This window comes from Pelecanus crispus, chromosome 1 (genome assembly GCF_030463565.1).
Source record: "Pelecanus crispus isolate bPelCri1 chromosome 1, bPelCri1.pri, whole genome shotgun sequence".
Taxonomy (NCBI): domain Eukaryota; kingdom Metazoa; phylum Chordata; class Aves; order Pelecaniformes; family Pelecanidae; genus Pelecanus; species Pelecanus crispus.
Window position 1 is genome coordinate 202,477,315 of NC_134643.1, and position 16,346 is coordinate 202,493,660.

A 16,346-nucleotide genomic window follows, 5' to 3' on the forward strand; every position below is an offset into this window, starting at 1 on the left:
GCTTAAGCACTCGTAGGGAAGCAATGTTTAAAAAAGATTGTGCCAGCCTGTTTGCCTACCTCGGTCCGCTTCTCTAATCAAACCGTTCCTCAGTATGGACTCGTAGGGGCACATTGTTAGTGACTGAGGCAGAAAATTGAACTTGCTAATAGAGAGGGAGTTGTTAAACGTGCGTCCTTGTGAGGCTGTGCCGGGGGTGATTAGCAGCTCGCACAAAGAGCCCACTGCTGCTCCCCTTGACTCCTGTATCGAGCCGTGGAGCATCAGGATCATGCAGCAGGTGAAGGAGATTCAACAGATTTCATCCTTTTAGACTGCTTTATTAAACAAAGCCAAGCAAAACCAAACCAACCCCCATGTCAATACAGCAGCTCCTCATTTACACAAGACCCCTTTCCACAGCTCTGGGAGAACAAATGGGCTGATATATACATCAGATCAGTGTCAGGAGCCTTATGCACTTGAATATTTATCAAGAAAGAGCAGACAGGGGCCGATTTGCCATCCTCCTGAAGCAGTGGGATCCTGGTCATCAACAAGTGGGAGTGAAAGGGTAGGTAAGGGGGCTGGTCCATGCCTTTGCATGGGCAGGGGTGTGCGGGATGCTGGTGAAAGGCTGTGCCCATGCGTGAGGATAACTGCAGGAGCCATCGGTCAGGAACGACACTGAGAGGCTCCTGGGTTTTGGGATCAGAGCTAAGTACAACGCAGTTATGAAGCAAGCATACAATGTCCCTTCCAGTCACGCAGTCATCTTGCAAGCTGCAGTTTAGGGAAAAAACTCTAAAGAATTAACTGGAAGTTATTACCATTCCTTGGGCATGCTGAGTGCTCACAATAAATCTTTTTCCTAAAGCAAAAAGCAAGGTTAAATCAAACTACAAAGCCCATCAAGCATGAGATTTACAGCAATCTAAAAGGGTTACAGGTTCATTTCTTAAACAGTTGAATTATGGCTGCTTCTGGGTATCGATATATTAAGCATGCTGACCCCCGAAGTGCTGCAGGGAGCTAGGGGATGAGCAGCAACGGAGAGATCGCACCGGTTATCGTTTTTATGTGCATTTCAAAGTCACTTCCAAAAAAGTAGATGAGATAGTAGTTGAGTATTCCAGCCACGGACATGAGGAACAGGAACAAAATGATGCGCTTTCCAAACAAGTAACCGGGAGTGCTGAGGAGACAGAAAGTGGGGAGAAGCAATTTGTTAACATGTGTCACCTCATGTGAGAAGTCCTCAGACTTTGGACTCTGCCATTGAGACCAGCTGAAAGACCTCAGGGGCTGAGACAGAGGGGGCAAATTTCTGCTCTGTCTTGCAGCTGTGAGCTCTTAAATGCCATTTTCAGGATCCATTTGGGTCTGGATTTGTCCTCCTGTGCTCAGCATAGACTGCTGCTCACAAAAGTGGCTATTCAGAGGGACTTGTATGTGTTCTCAGCCATCACAGGCTGTGGGACAATCTCGTTCCACATGTGTGTAATGAACTTTATTAATATAAAAGGATAATCTTGTGCAAATAGTGGCACAAATACGCGAATGTGTAGGTTTGCAGAGGCTGTGAGCAGGAGCTGCTGAAGCAGCTGCTCTGTTCCTGCAGCTCCCCTGACCCCAGTGCCGCTGCACCCCCTGCCTCTCCCACAGCTCCTCCTGTGCACACAGAAGAGGAGGGCTTTCCTGCGCTGCCCTGTGCAAGCAGCCATCGCAGGCAGCACCGTGAGCTGGCGGCTGTGCCTGTGGAAGTGGCAGCATCTGGCTGGGCTGCCACTGCATCCCACGTTTTGTGAAGAGGCTTTGCAAGTCCTTACCTCTGAGTCCTTTCCCCGAGGTAGCCCACAAAGTACTTCTGCCTCACAAACAAGTACATCAGGCCGGCAAAGGCGGCAGGAGCTGGGTAAAGGGTAAAGCAAGCGTTACAAACACCATCCCGGGGCTCACTGTACGTATTGTCCCCATCTGCTGCCTGGGCTGGACCGGGAAATGGGAACCTGCAGCCTTGGGCTACAGGATGAGCACTGGAAGCAGGACAGAGGCCTTTGCATGGGAAAAAAAGCACTTGCCTTGCTCTCACACCAGCTTTTCTGAAGACCTTGTGGGTGTAATCCTGTCCACAGCTGCAGAAACCCATGCTTTTCCTCTTTTCCCCCTAATTCTAGCTTTCCCCCCACTTGCAGGCAAAAGCCCCTCTCCTGGTCAAGAAGCTCCTCTCTTGCAGAAAGAATTGCCACGGACCCCAGGAAAGTACTCATCTTAACTTTAGGACAACTCAGATTGCATTGAAGGAGATCATATTTAGAAATGCAGGTAAATACTCCTGGGCTGCCCTCAGGGCTGGGAAGGGCTGTCAGTTCTGGCAATTTAATCAAACGAGCTCATTTTCAGTCCCGAGGGTGAATAATGTGGCATCCAGCATCCAAGTAATAAACCCTCCACCCAAAACAGAGGGATCTCATCCATAATGCCTCTATGGGAAATGTCCCTGGCACAGACCGTCCTGAATGGTGTTTGGGAACACGTCTGCTGGCATCAACCATGCCAAGGAGTATGCTGCTAATTAAACAGCATGGGCAGCTGCAGGACAGCCAGGTGAGACTGGTCCCACTGCTGCAGAAGAATTTGGTCCCTGGAAGTGTAACCGCTGAAGCACCTGCCATCCCTTGCTGAAAGTGATGCAAGGTTGAAGAGGGAAAAAAACCTGTGTGTTACCTTGGCTGCAGAGAAGGCCAGCGCACCAAAGCATGGCCAGGAACGTAGGGTACGTGTGTCCGCAGTTCTGGCTAGAAAGGAATTTATCAGAGAGAAATCAGACCGCGGGGAAATAGAAACAAAATCAACATGTTTCACTGGCAAAGGATGGTGGGGTGCGAATTTGGGCTGCGCTAACACCGCTGTGGGTGGGCTTTTACCCCAGAGCAGCGGGAGGCCCCCGATCTGCCTGCGGCAGGCAGCTGCCAGGGGCTGGCTGGCGCGTCCATGCCCAAACACGGTGGCTGCCTCGCCCGCAGGTTTGCTTCCCTGTGTCCTCACCTGGATAATGGATGCCTTTGTCCTGCCTGAGGAGGAAAACAAACCACCCTGCGCACACGCCTGGCACCTGTGAAAGCCTCTTTCCTCCTCTAACCTGTTTGATCATGGCACACGTATAATAGGTGCTGTGTGCTTTATTGGTTAGGAAAATCCTTGTACTTAAGTCATATTAATCAAGTTAGTGGCATTGAAAGCCGCACGAAACCAACAAAAGGAGAATCACACCACAAGTAAGAATGTCTCACAGAGTTAACATGTGTCTTTGCAGGGGAACAGGAATGATTTCCAGCTGCCTCTTTCAGTTGGGAACGCTTTCTGAGGGGGAAGCCCTCTGCCCTTGGCAGAGGTTGCACACCTGTGAAGGGCAGCACTTGGATGTCCCATCCAGTTTCAAGCACATAGCCAGTACTTCATGGGTAATAAAAAATATTTTATGTTCTTTCTCTTCTGGGTTGGAATTCATTTTCCCTCTGCTCTCCCTGAAGGGATGTCAAAGACAAGAGATACCGATGTGGCAGAGAAACGGAGAGCCACGTGCCAAGGGATCTTTCCGGGGACCGAGGGGTTTGTACAAGCTCTGCCACCAACCTGCTCCTTGGCAAGTCAGCATCTCTCTGCTAGCTCTTTCCTTTTGAGCCGCAGTGCCCCTGGGACCCTGGGTGTGCTCATATCACACTTCCAGCATTAGCTACTGCTGGGTGAATAGGCTCCCAAATTAAGGGACATAATAGACATAAGGGCTGCAAGTCCAGTATAAATACAGCACCTGGTGTCCAGAAAGGAGCTGGGTACAGCAAGCACACTGGAGAACCGTGGGTCTAAACGCTGCTGCAATGCACACAGCAATGGGACTGCAGAATAAAGTCAGGATCCCAAAAGGGTTTGGATTAAACCCTAAGGAGGAGAGAGACAAACCCTGCTCTACCCCCACTAGCTCCTCAGGGCTTGCCTACTCACTTGGCAGTGTAGACGCGGTCGAAGGCGGAGGATCCTGGCCGCTGGAACCCCTTGCTGTTGCATTGTTTGCTTTCATGCTCCACTTTGCTAGCAAAAAAAGCTGTTAAAAAACCACAGTGTTCAGTCCAATATGTAATTTGGAGATATTGCAGGAGCTGGGCTTTATGGGCTCAGCTCTGTTCTCATGAGCACCCAGGCTGGATGGCAGGAAAGGATGCGGGTGCATAGAGGTGCAGGATGTGGCCAGGGTGCTCGCTCTGTCACCCTGGTATAACCAAACCTTCTGTGCAAGGGCGCAGTGTGATGTGACCTCAGACATCCCCAAATGTCTGTATGTGACTGGCAGCAGGCTTTCACCTCTGAGCCCCGCTTCATCCCCACACTGCACTTCCAGCAGCCCTCACCTCTGTCTGCTGCAGAAGTACAGCCCAGACTCAGTCCTTTGTGCCCTGAGTGGGAAAAAAGCTTTCTAGACAGAGCTGCCAAACCCAATTCTTGCTCTCCTGCAGGGCTGGTTCATTTTCCGGGAAGGCTCATTGAAAACCTGGTCCTGATGGCTGATCTCTATGTGTTCATCTTGTGTCTGTCCTCCTTTTAAGCGACAGCATTGCATCAGCATGTTAGCTGCTGCAAAAATCCAGCAACTCAAGATAATGTAAACTTGACAAACATGTTTTATCTGATGACACTAAACCAGAGACCATCAATCATGTGTCTAAATACACCAGACAGAGCCCTGACAGGCTACAGGCTGCAAGCTTTGTATTATCATGAGTCCCATCTCAGTGTACCCAAATGACTCTATGGTTTCGAATATTAGCCAAAGATATGTAAAAAAGATAACCCATTGGGAAACACATTATTATAACAATAGAAGTGTAACTTGATAAGCTGCAGGATTTCACCCCTGGAATCTGAAGTGTTACCTCTTTTTTCCCTTCACTGATGCTGTAAGTAGGCCTTTTGAACTTCCATTGCCTTCACTAAAAGCTACTGAGTTTTTTGCCTTCCAGTATTGCCTTCCAATATTCCCTGGGTTCATAGAGCCTTTCTCCAGAAAATCCCGCAGTGCCTCAAGCCAGTGTCTCCTCTCTGAGCCAGGCTGCAGACCCTCCCACTGCCACCAGCGCGGTGCACTGGCCAGCTCCTGGAGGAGCTGGCCCTGGGGGACCCAGAGCAGACAGCACAGCCACCAAAAGCTCCTGGCATCTCCACCTGCACACTACTCCACCCTTTGGCATGGGGTTATTAACTTTCCTATGGGGTCTAAGAGGACCTAGTTGAAGAGGACTAGGTTGGACGGCAATTTTTTGTACAGTGCAAAGCTGCTGTGATTGGAAACCACTTCCTGCAGGTCTGAGACTGCATGGGCTAACTGGGATATGCAGCATGCCTCCTCCCTTCCTTTAGCATGTACGTGAAATCACTAGAAGATGCCACAGCTTCAGAGAAAGCCAGGAGTAAGCTCTCTCTCTCTATATCCCTCTCTGCTGCCACAGGTGCTGCCACCTCCCACATACCAGTGTGCCACTGCAGAGAGGCTTCACGATGCTGAGAGCCCTCAGGCTGAACCAGACATGTGCAATGTGATTGTGGTCACTGAGGACAAGAACTTGGAGGTGCCAGTGGTGACACTCCTGGTGCACAGTCTCTGGGATCAGGGCTGAGCAGGCATGGGGCTGCTGAGTCTCCTGGGAAGGACCTGGCTGTGGAGGTCCATACATCTGTCCTGGAAGCTCTTGCAGTCTCCAACATGGTGTATGGATTCTTGGTCAACGGACCGGGCATTAGGGCAAAGGACAGAGGTAGGGTTATCATGTATACCCGCACCATGGATGAGGAGCAGGCTTTGTCTTACCTCACTTCAGAGACATTGAGAAGTGTTGGGGGGATGGATGTTTTCCTTCTGTAAACAGTGGGTGACAGACAAAAACAGAGGAAAGGCACCTCCAGAATTCAATCCATCCCTCAGAGAGCTACTGGCATGAGAGGAACCCCACTGAAGTGCTGATCTTTCTCCATTGACTCAAGAAAGAGCTTAGACAACCACCTCACACGAGTTGTCTACCTCTGCAAGAGAAAATGCTTGGGTTGATCACCTCCAACCCACTGCAGCAGCTGTATTTCCTCAGGACCATGTGGACCCCCAAGGTGAGGGCAGTGAATCAGAAGGGAACCCAGCATCTCACCATCATATGGAGAGGCAGAGCCTCCTGCTTCAAGTGAGCTTTTCTCCCTGAAAGTGGCTCTTTAGCCTGTCAACCTCACACACACTGAAGGCTCTCAAAATCTCCCCAGAAGGCAACCCAAGAGGTGGGTCCTGGCTGCCTGAGGCTCAGCCAGGCTGAAGCTGTGCAAAGGACCAGAGCAGAGTTGACAGATCACATCTGGGATGGACCTCGCTGCAGGTCTGTGCTCACATCTCAGCAATGTTGGGCTCCTGTTAACCTGGCATTGGGGAAATGGGAGACTACAATGTGAAACACCTTGCAACACCATGGTTATATTTCCTGCTCTTTGCTCTGAACCTCAAGGCAAGAGGATGGTTTCACAAGCCAGCATGAGATAAATGAGCAGAGCAGGGCTGGAGCTGAGGGGTTTAATTCAGCTCAGCTGCACCAGGAGATGACGACCTGAAGCTCCAGTGCTGTACAGGCTGCCCTGAGCCTGAACCACTGCTGTCTCCCTCTGGTCAAGTTAATGTACAAGAGTTCACTTTGAGCCTGGTTGTTTCACAAGTTCATGCCAACAGAAACTGTGCACTGAAGCTCCAACCTAGTGAGTGCTGGCAAACATGCAGATTGCCCCTTCTTTCCGTTGACTTCACTTTGCTTCCTCCATCCCAATCTGCTCAGCGATGACCACTGATCTGCCCTGAAAGCTGCTGAATTGCAACATCTCTCTGATGCAAGAACAAAACCTAAAGTTAGATGTGTGACTCAGCAGCAGGAAGCCACACAATTCATTCTGTAGGATATTCCGACACGTAGATTCCCAACACGAACAAGGTGAGAGAAAATGGATGTCAGATTGGGGCAGCACCATAGCCCACCTCCAGCTTCGGGAATAACAGCATTCACCCAAACTGTTTTCTAATCCTGCACCAGATGCAGAAAAGCATATAAGCCTGAAGTGACATGGAAGTGACTTCACGTACTTAAAGACAGTCAAGCAGATGCCCAAGTGCTTTGCTGAACCAGACCCATAGCAAGAATTCAGTACAACTGATATCCCTTGACAAGCATTTCTACTGCCTTAAGTATTGCATTCATTGCAGGACTGCAAATCAGTTGGGTCTTTCTAGACAGAAAGCTTGGGAGGAGGAAATCAGATGACACAAGGTCTGAAATCATGGTTTAGGGCTGTGTGCCACTTGTGTTCGGCATGCTAAGTCCTCTGCCAAGCGCCATGCTGCCCGTTTGCAGCAGTTGGGTCAATTATCTGAGAGAGAGATTTCCATGAGGTGAAAGTGTGTGTCAGGCTGTAAGGCAAATGCCCACGTTTCCGAGTGAGAGAAGAAAACTGTACATGAAGTCATCTGGTTAAATAGCAAGAAATGTGTATTTGACAGATCTTTTTAATTGTGGTATATGCTCTGATCTCAATGTGCCATATTCTGGTGACATCACACACCGTGCATTTGCCGGAAAACAGCATTGGGTTAAATGAAGCAGCATTTAATGCCTATGTCAAAACTAACCAGTCTGCATGTCTTTTTTTCTCTCTCTGGCAGACAGACTTCTGCTGAGGCTCCCACCACTTCCCCTCTCTGCAGGAGCCCAATAGCCCATTTCCCAAGACCGAGTGTGGGGTTTGCGCTCAGTGGGAACCTCTCATTTGTACCAAGAAGCCTTCACAGAAGATTTCTGCCATTTGCATCAGCCCCCCATCCCATTGCTGACTCTCCTTGAACCTGGGTGATCTCAGTGCAGCTGTGGCAAAACTCACTCCCTTCTCTGTATTCTGGGCAGAATTTCCCACTAAAATGATTGAGTATTTGTAAGAGATGATGATCGAGTTAAAACCAGATTTGCACAAGAGAGAAACTTGTTGTTTTATTTAAAGAATTCTGAAGAATAGTGGGGACTACAGAGGTCTGAATAAGAGCTAAAAAAGGAAACTTCTCCATTGCAGGAAATGCGCAGTGTTCTTGGGACCACAGTTAATTGACATTAGCTGGACTGTAGGACCTGGAGATGCAGGAAAGCAGGAGAGCTGCCTGCCCACAGATAACCCAAACATACTACTCTGATGACTTGGTGCAGTTTTGCCCCCTTTGCTGAGCTCTGTGCAAAGGTCTGGCCCATCGCAGCCCCCCCGGGCCCTGCCCCTGCCCATGGCAGCAGGGGTCCAGCTGGAGAGCAGCCCTGGCTGCCCACATTAGGGGCTTTAGCCAGGAAAGGAGGCCTCAGTTATCAAATCAAAATGCATATTGTCACAGGGTACCCCAACATATTAGTCCTTTCATTAGCTGACATATGTATAACAAACTCACTCTAGAATATCACAGAGTAGGACCATGTGTCTGCCAAGATACTGCAACAATGGTATGCAAAATTATATGCTTAGAAGATAATTTCTATAACCAAAGTCACGCCTAAGCACACACGCACTTATAACCAGAAATTATCTATCCAAAGATCAGATCAGCATACATCATCCTGAACTTTTTTCAGCTCTTAAATAAATGCTTATTTTTGTCTTACCGTTCTGGACAACACTTATCAAGGTGACGATGGTGAGCAGGACAATGCTTCCGACGGTTTCCTGGTCCATTTTGCGAATGAGCTGTCAGGATGGATGGTGCAGCCTCAGTGGCAGCTCAGCCCTGCAAGCACAGAAGGAGGAAGTGAAGGTCTTTCTTCTCTTGAATAGTGAAACACACTTCCTATGGTTTCACAGGAGAGTGGCAGCACCCTGCGGTCCGGTGCCTGTCAGAGCAACACAGCCACAGACTCACTCACTCACTTATCATATACAGATGAAGTTCACAGAAACAAGAGATTAGATGTCTGTTATCTAAGAAGATATACAATGTGGAAAGATATATATGGCCCTTCCTGCACAGAAGCAAAATAGCAGCCTTGATATCTAAAGTACATCTGAGCATTTGGCTAGCTGTGTGGAACAGCAGAAAGGCTGGAAGAGACCAGACAGGCTATCATGTCATTGCCTGCAAGTGCCCAACCACCCCACAAGTAGCTGGGAGGAGAAATAATGTTGGTGTGTCTCAATAACGCTGCTGCTCTCAGACATGTGCCCTTCCTGGTCACATCACCATCAGCCTCACCAGCGAGGAGACTCCAGGTCACAAGCAAAAGCTCCTGATCCATCTGGCATATTTGAATGAGCAGTACACAAACACAGTGAGCATTGCGGGTGGGCACAAAAATGTCTTTCATTACCAGGGATGGATCCTGCATCCTTCCCCCTACAAATAACTCCCTGCAAGACAGTGACAGCTGCCAGCATTCAACATTTTACAGGCTCAGACTTTGCAATTGTATCCCAATTTTAGCAGTCTGAGCCCAATACGGCCAAACATAATTGCTGCAGCATGTTCACGCCTTGGCTTCAACTCTGTGGCAGAGATGGCAGGGAAGCACAGGCTGCGGTGTTGGATGGCTGCAGAAGGTCCCACAGCTTCTGTCAGATCGCTGGGAAGCATCCTCATCCAAAGTGCACATCACTCGCCAACCGTAACCACTCTGCTCCTGTTTGCCCATATTCTGATGGGGAAAAGCCTTATGAAAAATCCTTACCTTTAGCAGGGATTTAACACTAATAAAAGTAACATTTTCACTGGACTGAGCCCTGGACAACTTTTGTCCCATCTGTCTGTCTGTACTCCACCACGGGCTATCCAGAAGTCTGAGTGCCACCCAGCATCCAAACCATGGCCAGATAACTGGTTACCTCTCTCTTGATGGGACACAGCCTGGTAGGACTTCCCAGCAGGTGCCAAGCTGTGGAATCCATCTTGTTCAATGGGGACACATTTACCTACAATGGTGGTTTTATCCAGACTATCATGCAAACTATTACCATCTGTGCTATTAAATATGTAAAACTCTCAGGCACTTTGGGTACAAACAAATATATAGAAACTTGCTGGCTTAAAGGTAGGTGATTAACATTGTGAATTGTGACCTTTTGTTAACTTAATAGAAGGCGGCCCTCTTTCTACGGTACTTCCCCTGTAGTCCACGCAGACACAACTATGTGAGCAGCAAAGCCATAAATAGCGTCTAGGTTGAGATTTGGCCTTTTATTAGGCCAAATGTTTTTATTAGGACTGAAGTTCTCTTTTTCTCCACAAAAATGTCCTTTTCTTACTTGAGCATCCAAGTTTATGTTTTGTGGTCTACTGGGCACAGGATCATAGCTGGTATTTAAGGATGGTATTTAATGATAAGCTTCTACGAATCTCCTGAAGAGGAAAACCCATCACTAAAAGTGGTTATGGAATTAAGTCAAAAGAGAATATTGTCCAAGCGGAGACCAGTGCTGTGACCATGAAGAAAGGACCTGTGTATGGACACGGGCAGGCAGGAGGGAACTGCTGATGGGAGAGGGCAAAGGAGACAGGACAGGTCCTCGGGGCATCTGCAGCAGGACGAACGTCAGCTGTCCTCCCACAGCAGGCACCGTTCCTTCTCTTTCTCCTGCCTGTTTTACACCGTTGTAAACCTACCACGCAGCTTGAGGCTTCCTTATACAAGGGGCAGTAAAAGCAGATGAGCCTGCTCTGAGATCTCCTCCAACTTGCCACGAAAATGCACATGCTTCCCTGCTTTCAAAGACTTCCCAAAGGTGGCTTCAGTATGGCAGGAGTGTCATATTAAAGGGGGTAGGAATCAGGCTGCTAAGATCTGAAGTTGCCATAATACCAAAAAAAAAAAAAATACCCCCATGTTCAGGCCAGGTTGCGAGGGCTGGGCTGTTGATGCCTTTGCTTTCTCCTCATCCTGTTCTTTGTTTTCCACCTCTTTGCTTTCCTGCCACTCAGCGCCTCTCACTGCGTCCTCATCCCTGCTTTGCTCCTCTGCTCTGCCCCTTCTGATTCCCACCTGTCCCCTGGCACCGCTCGGCGCCACAGGACCCACCGGCAGCACCGGCGCTTCACTGGAAACCCAGCCCAATACTCCCTCTTGCTGAGGCTTGCTACAAAGTCACGCCTCGTGTATGCATGGAGGAAAACAGGGCTTCACCCTCCTCCCTGAAAAAAACCCCAAACCCCATGACATCAACTCTGGGGCTTGCTAAGCTGATTTCTGTGTGTGCAGGGAGAAAAAAAGCTTTGCCAGCAAGAATCTGTTTGGTATAGCTGTCTTAAAATAAGAACTGCAGGTTTTGGGAGAGGGTTTCGGTGCAACATCACTCTGAGGGCTCTGCTTAAGGAAAAGAAGAGGAAATCAAGAGGGCATGAGAGACACCGAAGAAGACGACCCGTCCCTTTACCAAGGCAGAGCAACACTGTTGTAAATATGGTCAGACAGAGCAGAAACCCCTTGGGGAGGGAGTATTATCTTTTCGTACCCCTTGGTGCTGGAACAGCTGCAGGATGGAAGGAGGTTCTGGCATTTTTTTTGCATTTTGGCAAATGGCCTTGGCAACAGAGAGCTAAGGTGGAGCCAAAATGACTCTGCAGACAGCTTCTGCCATACCTATACATTAAACTGTTCTCTCTCCCTGAGACCTAAACATCTGGGTGGCTCTTGCCTGCACTTTTGTGGGATACACACAGCATCACTGTCTGGGTCTGGCAAAGTTGGCACCACCTGAAAACACTGTGCACCTGGGAGAAAGATTGGTGCAAAACACCTCCATCATATGCCACCTGGCCACTTGAAATAGGGGATTTTCTCAAGCAGGAAAAAAAAAAAGAAAAGGTGGAAAGGTGCCTGCATCTGCTGTAACCCCTAGTTGCAGTCGTGCTCTCCAGGCACAGATAATTCTGCGCTTCAGCAGCTGCTGTCAGACCCCAGCCCTTCTGCTTGCTGCATTGCTATTGGAAATCCACATCTTTCCGTCTGAGGAAGATAACCTTGACATAGTGAGCCATGAAGCTCATGAAAATGTGCAAAGCCAGCGAGCTTTTCCAGTTGTGCTGCAAGGCTTCCCGCACATTAATCTCCTCCTGTAGAAATCTTGAACAGCCAGTCAAAATAATCCGTTCGTAGAATTGCTTTCATACTGAAGAGGAAAAGACTGGGAACACAGATCTATAAATATCTTCCAGGATGCTCATTTCTTCTCCCTTCTCATGCACTCTGCTCAGTGCTTGGCTGCTAGGACTCCGATGAAAGTGTGTGTCTTAATAAAATAAAAGCTGCTCCTGTGAAGTTCCTATATACAAATGCCAGGTGACACACAGCTGTCAGGCTTTATCATAAATGCAATGGGACACAAGCCCCTTGGACTGGTTGGTTAATATTAGCAAAGTGCTTTGAAAACTTAAAGCACCACAGAATCACCAAATATGTAGTACACATACATACGTGTGCGTGACTACCTGCCGTCACATCAATCTGTTCAGCATCACGTCCTTTCCGAAGCCTGACAAAACCCCAAAGGAGAGCACGAACAGAGCTGGAAACATGAAGTGCAACGTGAAGAAAAGGGCAACGCTGCAGTTTTTTAAATGCTGTCTTCATTTTGCGTGGCCAAGAGAGTGACACCGTGGGAGCAGTCAGAGCGCCGCCTGGAAAACCCCTCCCTCTCCACATTCCCCAGAATTCATCCTTTTCATTACTGTCTCTGTACTCCATTTGTCCGGATTCAGCTCAAAACACAGCGCTTGAAGACAGAGCCCATAGACCCTCTGAGCCTGTGGCGCAGCCTCCTCCTCACCCCCCGTGTCTCACCCACCGCTCTCCCAAATAACATTTGCCTTTTTGTACGAGCACCGCGCCACTGATGTCCCTGCGGCTGCGCTTCACCCTCGGGTCCATTTCTGCAGCAGCTCTCCGGCGAGCCCTGTGTAACCAAGTTTGTGCACAGGGGCTCACCTTCCCCAGAGCGGTTGTTTGGGCTTCTCTTTATTAAATTCCAGCAGGTTGAGCCTGGAGTGTTTCTGCAATGTAGCGAGATCAGTTTGAATCCAAGCCCCTCCACCGGGATGCTGGAAACCTGCCTCCAACCTGGGCACATCTGCAGATTTGGTATTTTCTCTGCCATCGGGAGAACGGAGAATTGAGCGGGGCCTAGGACAGCCCCTTCTAAGGCCTTTTTGGAAAAGCCCCCCCCCCGCCCCGATTTCCCAGGAAACTATAGATTAGTAGGGTTTGAGCGGTGCTCAATGCCCAACCTCATGGGCATTTTCTCTCTGTTGTCTCTCCCTCCCTTGGTCCCAAGAAGCAGCTTCTCAGCAACCATTGTGATACCATGTGGTGTCACCATGGTGGCCTCTGGACAGCCACCCTGTCACAGGAGGAAATTCACAGGATCAGAGGAGGGTTGAGGGTGGAAGGGACCTCAGGAGGTCATCTGGTCCAAATCCCTCTTCTCAAGCAAGGCCACCTAGAGCTGGTTGCCCAGGACTATGTCCAGGTAAGATGGCTTTTGAATATCTCCAAGGATGGAGACTCCACAAGCTCCCTGGGCAACTGGTGCCAGTGCTCGGTCACCCTCACAGTGAAGAAGTGTTTCCTGATGTTCAGGGCAAACCTCCTGTGTTTCAGTTTGTGCCCATTGCCTCTGGTCCTGTCACTGGGAACCACTGAAGAGAGCCTGGCCCCGTCCTCTTTGCAGCCTCCCTCCAGGTATTTATACACATTGTTGAGATCCCCCTGAGCCTTCTCCAGGCTGAGAAGTACCAGGTATCTCAGCCTTTCCTCATAGGAGAGATGCTCCAGTCCCTTCATCATCTTTGTGGCCCTTCATTGGACTCTCTCCAGTACGTCCATGTCTCTCTTGTGCTGGGGACCCCAGAACTGGACCAGCACTCCATGTGTGGCCTCACCAGTGCTGAGTAGAGGGGAAGGATCACCTCCCTTGCCTGCTGGCAACACTTCTAATGCAGCCCAGGATACTATTCACCTTCTTTGCTGCAAAGGCACATTGCTGGCTCATGTTCAACACGGTGTCCATCAGGGCCCCCAGGTCTTTTTCAGCCAAGCTGCTTTCCAGCTAGGCAGCTCCCAGCATATATCAGTGCATCGGGCTGTTCCTCCCCAGGCGCAGGACTTTGCACTTCTCCTTGTGAAACTTCAGGAGGTTCCTGTCAGCCCATTTCTCCAGCCTGTTGAGGTCCCTCTGGATGGCAGCACAACCCTCTAGTGTATGATCTAGTCCTCTGAGTTTGGTGTTGCCTGCAAACTTGCTGCAAACTCTGCCCCATCATCCAGATCATTAATGAAGATGTTGAACAGGACTGGACCCAGTATTGATCCCTGGGGTACATCATCAGTTACTGGCCTCAAACTAGACTTCGTGCCCCTGATCCCCACCCTCTGGTCCTGGCCATTCAGCCATTTTTCAATCCACCTGTCTGCTCATCCAGCCCGTAAATGAACAGCTTCCCTGTGAGGATCTTATGGGAGACAGTGTCAAAGGCCTCACTGAAGTCCACGAAGACAATATCCACTGCTCTCCCCTCATCTACCAGGCCAATCACTTCATCATGGAAGTTTATTGAGTTGTTCAAGTGTGACTTCCCCTTGGTGAAGCCATGCTGATTACTCCTGATGATTTCTTTGTCCTTGATGTGCCTGGAGATGGTCTCCAGCCTTAGCTGCTCCACCACCTTTCCAGGGATTGAAGTTATGCTGACCGGCTTGTAGTTCCCTAGGTCCTCCTTCTTGCCCTTCTTGAAGATGGGGATGACATGTGCTTTCCTCCAGTCCTTGGGCACTTCTCCCAGTTGCCATGATCAAAGATGATCGAGAGTGGCCTTGCAGTGACATCTGCCAGCTCTTTCAGCACTTGTGGGCACATCCTATCAGGGCCCAAAGACTTATATGTGTGCAGGTTACTTAAGTATTCCATCCACCAAGGGTACATCTTCCTTGCTCCAGCTTTTCACCTCAATCTCTGGGACCTGGGATTCCTGAAGGCAAATTACACTATTTTAGCATGATTTGGTTTTCACAACTCATGTTAGCTGTCATTATCACCTGTTAGACGGCTGCAAATTGATTGTTTAATAATTCATTTTATAGATTTTTTTTTTTTTTTAGAGCTGAAGCGAGGCTGCCTGGGCAGCAGTTTCCTCTCCACTCCCCTTTGAGATGTTTCTTGTGCCCTGACTCATTTCTGTCAGCGTTTCCACTTTCTATGAAGTCTTGCAAATAATTATCACAGGTCTTTAAATGGTGCGGGATGAATTTTGTCTTCTGTTCCCCAAGTGTCTGGTCACAACTAGTCCTTTTAGTATTGAAATTACAGGAAGAAAAGACGCCGGATACTTTGGCCGTGTATCAAGTAATAGGCCGATGCTCATTTTTGTCTTCTTCGACCTTGGCATATTCGCAGAGAGCTTTCGCTTGCCGGCTGGTCTGTCTCTGAAAGAAGTTGTCAGGCTCCCACCCACAGTTTGCCCTGCCAATAGACATAACTTTAAACCCTATTTTTTTGTGCTTGTCTGCTGTTTCCCTCTCCCTTGCTCTTATGGGAAAGGCCACAGAAACAACAGGGGGGAAAAAAGGGAAGGGATATTCTTCAGGTTAAAAAAGCGAACCGGCACCAGAGCTGGTGATTACAAAAGCCAGCCCACCAGCACCAACCCACAGCGCTGCAGGAGGAGCGGCAGGAATGCAAAGCCAAATGCTCCCGGGGAACTCTTCCCGGCAGGTGCGGGGGTGCGTGGGCAGAGCCCCCCGCTCCCCGCGGGGACGCGCCACCCCCCGGCCCCCCCGGGCTGCCGCGGGCCGCCGCGGCCATCAGGGGTGGCTCGGCGAGGCTGCATCCCAGCGCGTCTCTGTGGCGCAATCGGTTAGCGCGTTCGGCTGTTAACCGAAAGGTTGGTGGTTCGAGCCCACCCAGGGACGGAGCGCAACTTTTCCTGGCGCCGGCGTCTTTTTCCTACCCCTGCGGGGCCGGTTTGGCGGCGGCTGGAGCCGGCCTGCGCCGCCTTTATGCCGCCGCCAGCCCCAGGGCCTCCCCCTTCTCCGGGAGGTGCTTCCCCCGTGGCCGCTGACGATCGTGGGGTGCCGTGGGGGGTACCGTGCAGCCCTGCGCCGCCGTGCCGCGTGGGCCCGCTCAAGAGGGGCGGCAGGAACAGAGCGCACCAGCGGGAGTTTCCGTAGTGTAGTGGTTATCACGTTCGCCTAACACGCGAAAGGTCCCCGGTTCGAAACCGGGCGGAAACACTATGTGTTTTTTTTTTTTTCTTTCTTTTCGCAATCACGGCGGACGTTAGT

General features: G+C 49.8%; 1 protein-coding gene and 2 non-coding genes across 3 annotated transcripts; 2 read left to right on the forward strand and 1 right to left on the reverse strand.

Moving 5' to 3' along the window:
* Positions 1–327: 327 nt before the first annotated feature.
* ALOX5AP (arachidonate 5-lipoxygenase activating protein) lies at positions 328–12,496 on the reverse strand. Its single transcript, XM_009478917.2, has 6 exons — positions 12,486–12,496; positions 8,691–8,812; positions 3,985–4,084; positions 2,707–2,777; positions 1,809–1,890; positions 328–1,174 (listed from the first exon to the last, which is right to left on the reverse strand). Exons 2-6 carry the CDS (start codon positions 8,758–8,760, stop codon positions 1,012–1,014), a joined length of 486 nt encoding a protein of 161 aa, XP_009477192.1. The 5' UTR covers positions 8,761–8,812; positions 12,486–12,496; the 3' UTR covers positions 328–1,011.
* Positions 12,497–15,900: 3,404 nt separating this feature from the next.
* Positions 15,901–15,974, forward strand: TRNAN-GUU (transfer RNA asparagine (anticodon GUU)). The gene has a single exon. It is a non-coding gene; the product is annotated as a tRNA-Asn (tRNA).
* A 248-nt stretch (positions 15,975–16,222) lies between these two features.
* TRNAV-AAC (transfer RNA valine (anticodon AAC)) lies at positions 16,223–16,295 on the forward strand. Its single transcript has one exon. It is a non-coding gene; the product is annotated as a tRNA-Val (tRNA).
* The last annotated feature ends 51 nt before the right edge of the window (positions 16,296–16,346 follow it).

What these genes read in the sequence shown, in the direction of transcription:
- ALOX5AP (XM_009478917.2), bottom strand. Translation starts at nt 8,760, where the DNA reads ATGGACCAGGAAACCGTCGGAAGCATTGTCCTGCTCACCATCGTCACC. An exon ending in GATAAGTGTTGTCCAGAACG is followed by an intron (nt 4,085 to 8,690) that starts GTAAGACAAAAA and finishes GTTTTTTAACAG; the next exon opens with CTTTTTTTGCTAGCAAAGTG. An exon ending in CTCGGGGAAAGGACTCAGAG is followed by an intron (nt 1,175 to 1,808) that starts GTAAGGACTTGC and finishes CTGTCTCCTCAG; the next exon opens with CACTCCCGGTTACTTGTTTG.